The 5196-nt window shown below is 36.2% G+C and overlaps 1 protein-coding gene across 1 annotated transcript; it reads left to right on the top strand.

Moving 5' to 3' along the window:
* Positions 1 to 348: 348 nt before the first annotated feature.
* Positions 349 to 4960, top strand: LOC113356619 (squalene monooxygenase-like). The gene is made up of 8 exons (XM_026599804.1): positions 349 to 744; positions 1430 to 1541; positions 1639 to 1813; positions 3167 to 3335; positions 3427 to 3645; positions 3738 to 4013; positions 4125 to 4403; positions 4586 to 4960. The coding sequence occupies exons 1-8, from the start codon at positions 529 to 531 to the stop codon at positions 4688 to 4690; spliced, it is 1551 nt and encodes a 516-aa protein (XP_026455589.1). The 5' UTR covers positions 349 to 528; the 3' UTR covers positions 4691 to 4960.
* Positions 4961 to 5196: the final 236 nt, after the last annotated feature.

Here is a 5196-nt window from a genome sequence, read left to right as displayed (position 1 = left end):
TTAACTTTTCGAAAAATTACTTTTGGTATGCTATCCAAACCAAACGGGCTATAAAGGATAAAAATGAAATTTATAATTTACCTAGACTGACCGTTCCTTTCTTTTTTGGATCAACAAAAACAAATGGTCCTTCACTCTAGAATAAACCAGAATGGTCCGTTATCTTTGGTCCATCACTCAAATAATAAATTGGATAATATATTGAGTTTCGTATATCCTAAGTGGGGGACTGTTAGGCTCCAAAAACGTGAGTTGTTCAAAGAAGCGTAATTTAGCGAAGCTTTCCCTCTCAGTTTAGAGCTGTGACAACTAACATTATTTATAAAAACGATATATCCGCGTTTCAGTCTTTGAAATTACACGGACAGATATCACAACGAAACAGAGCCAATTTCAGAGAGAGAGAGAGAAGAGAGAAAAGAAGAGACACAGACAACAACGTCCTCGTCATCTTCTTTATCTGCTTCTTCTTTCTTGTTTTACTGTTTTCTCCATTGTTGCAGTGTTTCTCTATTACCAGAAGAGAGAATGATTCAGTACATCTTAGGAGGAATCCTAGCATCATTGTTAGGGTTTTTATTTTTATTGAAATTAAATGGAAATAAGAAGAATAAAAAGAATGAGATCCGAGATGAATGTGTTAAGAGTTCTATCAATGGTGATTTACGATCCAATGGTGATACAGATATTATAATTGTTGGTGCTGGTGTTGCTGGTGCTGCTCTTGCTTACACCCTTGGAAAGGTTCTGATTCTTCTTTCCCATCATCTTTTATTCTTCCTGCATTTTTGTTTTTATTTAAAAGATAATTATAATTGAGGATCTAATTTTGAATTAGATCTTGAGGGCAATTTAAAATAGAGGGGAAATTGGGCAAATGATACTGATTATTGCAATTAAGAGGGTTTATAATCCCTGCATTCTGATGTTATTTTTGACAAATTTTCAAAACCTTGTGATTGTTTTCAAGGAATTGGAATTTTCATATTAGTTTATTTTTCCAATAAATTATAGAATAAATTGATACCAATATTTAGTGGTTTTAGATACCCAGATAAAGGGAAGATGATTCATATTCGTGTTTGCAAAAGGTTTATCTTTTTGTTCAATTTATTGAATAACAATGGCTTCAATAAATTTGATAAAGGGGTAGTTGCTTTGTTCAGAAATCCTGTACTTGTTGACCTTGACTTTTGTATAAAGCCTGTACCCATAGTTTTTGAAAATCTTCCCTTAGCAAGTTTTCTCGCTTTGCACTAGTCTGTTATGTTTTCTTGAACTGGATTAAAGGGGTTCTAGATCACTGAACGAACCATGATTGACTGATGGTCTCAAAAAGTCCTACAAGATGTCTGTATTTTTCATCTTCCTGCTTCCAATCTAATAATGAGATTCAATGGAAAGCTAATTATTGTGCAACTAAATGCAGGATGGGCGACGAGTTGTTGTGATTGAGAGAGATTTAGCCGAGCCTGACAGAATTGTTGGAGAACTGTTACAACCAGGAGGCTACCTGAAGTTGATAGAATTGGACCTTCAGGGTATGTGTGAAACTTTGGATCTGTTTATTCCTTCGTTCTTTCCCCTTTTAACTTGAAATTTGATGTGAGAGGCGAAATATGTGTTTCTTGGCTGCAGATTGTGTAGAGCAAATTGATTCCCAAAGAGTTCTAGGTTATGCTCTTTTCAAGGATGGTAAAGATACTAGACTCTCATATCCCTTGGAAAAGTTCCACTCAGATGTGGCTGGGAGAAGCTTTCACAATGGCCGCTTTATTCAACGGATGAGGGAGAAAGCCTCTACCCTTCCCAAGTAAATTCTGTTTCCATATTTTCAATTTATTTACCGGTGCTATACTCCCATGGTATACAGATACAGTTTGAATCTTGTTTATATAGTTTTTACTTTAACCTTGTACCAGGATGATCTAGTTAATGAGGACCACTAACTCTGTCTCAAAAGAAGTCATTTTCTTTACTTTTTATTTCTTTAACTTCTAAACCTAGAAAATTGCTTCTAGTTGCTGTCACTCACTTTGTTTACCTTCCAAGTGTTATATTAGTTGGTCAATCTGGTTGAAAGATTCTCCTCCTTTATCTGTATATGGGTAAATAGTTTATTGGTTCTTCTTGAAATTAGGTGTGGGAAAAGTCTGTGTCATCCTTTCACAGTTTCACTTATTGTTTTACTGTATCAATTTGTTTTGGACTCAGTTCCCTTTGTTCCTTTGTAAATTCATTGTTTCTTAATAAGTTTGATTCGATTGAGCAAAATATCATGTTTTTTATTGCCTTTTGGGGATTAAGGCATGTTGTGTTTGCGAACTTTGAGACACTGAAGCTTGCAACCAGTATTTCACACACAACTGCAGTTAAACCTTGTTGCAGCTGTAGTGCTTAAGACTGTCTTGGTTGTTCTGGACACTGTTGGAGAAATTTCAATTGTTTTATGTAGATAAATTCCCAGTTCCGTTTCCTGTTTTTTCTTCTCGAACGATGAGTTCTGGAAAGCAGATCTTTTTAATACTCGGCAAACCTTTTTTTTTTAACTCAATGACTTGCTTTTTTCATCATTATGTGTGCTAAGAGAAAGGTACTCCCATATGACACTTATATGAGTGATTGAATTATGTTCATTATCCTCTTACTGTTATTTATCTGAAAGATAATCCATAGATGTGGGATATAGCTTAACATTTAGGTTCAAAGACCCTCTAAAAAAATTATATACGTGTATATAACATCCATATGAATACTCTATATGAGAATAACCTGCATTTAGTATTAAAAGAATTTGGTCCCAACTTTGTTCAGTTATAAATTAGGATAAATTTACAGATATTACACGATTTGTTGCTTGTTTGGATGATTCATAGATATATCTATTTCCATTTGGTTAGCATGTTGAAGTTGTTGAATTTGCTTAACCAATGCGGCAATTACTCTTTGGTTTTCCTCAGTTGACTTCATTGGAATAGACTAGACAAATTTTAATGGCTTTGTGATTCCTAGATGCATATCTAGGAGAAAGAGATACTTGTATTAGGTGCTTGGTACATGTATATTTGACTCGTACGATTTTAATTTCCTAGGTAAACATCTATTCAAGAACAATCTCTCTATAGGAATAACTTTGTTCTAATTTTTGCTTTAATTGTTCCTTCAGTGTGCGGTTGGAGCAGGGAACTGTAACATCCTTACTAGAAGAAAATGGGACCATTAAGGGAGTATTGTACAAGACCAAGTCTGGTGAAGAAATAAATGCATATGCTCCTCTGACAATTGTATGCGATGGTTGCTTTTCAAACTTGCGTCGTTCTCTCTGCAGCCCGAAGGTTAAATATATTCACGTCTTGTAAAGTTGTTTGGTAGACCTGTTATTCTTCTGTAATGTGTTAGTAATCGTGTCATTCACCTTTTCTGCAGGTTGAGGTTCCCTCATGTGTTGTTGGCTTGATCCTTGAGAACTGCAAGCTTCCCCATCAAAACCATGGGCATGTAATTCTAGCAGACCCTTCACCAATCTTATTTTATCAAATCAGCAGTACCGAGGTACGGTGTTTGGTTGACGTACCTGGCCAAAAAGTACCATCAATTGGAAACGGTGAAATGGCAAAATATTTGAAGACTATGGTGGCTCCTCAGGTAGCTATAGCTTCTTTTTCTACAAATTTTAAGCACTTTACCTTTGTTTCAGTCTTTCATGGACCTGTTCTCATCAAAAAGTTGTGTTGCAGATTCCTCCTCAGATATATGATTCCTTTATAGCAGCAATTGACAAAGGAAGCATAAGAACAATGCCAAATAGAAGCATGCCAGCTGCTCCTCTTCCCACCCCAGGTGCCCTATTAATGGGAGATGCATTCAATATGCGCCACCCTTTAACCGGCGGAGGGATGACCGTGGCATTGTCTGACATTGTTGTTCTACAGAATCTTCTTAGGCCTCTGAGGAACCTGAATGATTCAGCTTCGTTATGTAAATATTTGGAATCCTTTTACACCTTGCGGAAGGTAAAGTTTATTCACAGATATTCTCTCATACTCTTTTATTTTTGACTACCAACAACTTTTCTTCTCACTTCTGTGTTTGTCTATTAACAAATGACATTTTTGTTTTTATAGCCTGTGGCGTCTACCATAAATACTTTGGCTGGAGCCCTGTACAAGGTCTTTTGTGCTTCTCCTGATCGGGCAAGGAAGGAAATGAGAGAAGCATGTTTCGACTATTTGAGTCTTGGAGGGGTTTGTGCTGAAGGCCCAATAGCTTTACTCTCTGGACTCAATCCACGCCCATTGAGCTTAGTTTGCCATTTCTTTGCTGTGGCCATATTCGGAGTTGGCCGTCTATTGCTACCATTTCCATCACCCAAGCGTCTATGGATTGGAGCTAAATTGATTTCGGTGAGTAATTCATTCCATTTCAGCTCTACCTATACTTCGTTTATTGATTTCGGTTGGACTCCGAAGTTCGTAATAATATGTTGTAGCACTGCACTTTCTTATCCTTGATAATTTTAGCTAGTTTCTATTATTTTATCTGGAACTGTTCAGTTCTGATTCCTGCAAAACTTTACCCTTTACAGACTGCATCTGGCATTATATTTCCAATTATAAGGGCTGAAGGAGTCAGACAAATGTTTTTTCCTGCCACAGTTCCAGCATACTACAGATCGCCACCAGTCGAGTAGAAACAGACCATCCATAAGAGAAATCATATAGCCAATGATAGCGAAGAAGGGTCAGAATTCGATATTGTAATTTGTACCAGTAAAATAGGTCGTCCTCTTCCCAAGATCTAAATTAAGTTTAGGGAAAGACGTTTATGTGCAGAATTTGTTCATATAGGAATATTCCTTTACTGGTTCTTTGCAACTTGTACGAACTGGAATTTTTGTATCTAAACTCTTGAAAACAAGTGGATTACATGTTGCTGTGGAATTCGGCTTTTTTCTTTGTTATCTCGGTTGAATTTGTAAGAGCATCTCCAAGTGAAGGTGCAAAAAATCCTATGTGGATTTTTTATTTAGTCCTTTAATTTATGGTGTCTACACATAGAATAAATATAGGACTTCAAATCTAAAAAATCATCTCCAACAGTGAGAATTTCAACCCTTAGAATTAAAAAAGATTAGTTAAAAACATGACGTGGAGGTGTAACCGGAGGTGTAGATAACACTTTCTTGAACACTTTCAT

Source organism: Papaver somniferum, chromosome 3 (assembly GCF_003573695.1).
Source record: "Papaver somniferum cultivar HN1 chromosome 3, ASM357369v1, whole genome shotgun sequence".
In the NCBI taxonomy this organism is placed as follows: Eukaryota; Viridiplantae; Streptophyta; class Magnoliopsida; order Ranunculales; family Papaveraceae; genus Papaver; species Papaver somniferum.
Note: the sequence above shows the minus strand (reverse complement) of the source record. Positions and strands in the feature narration are given on the sequence as shown.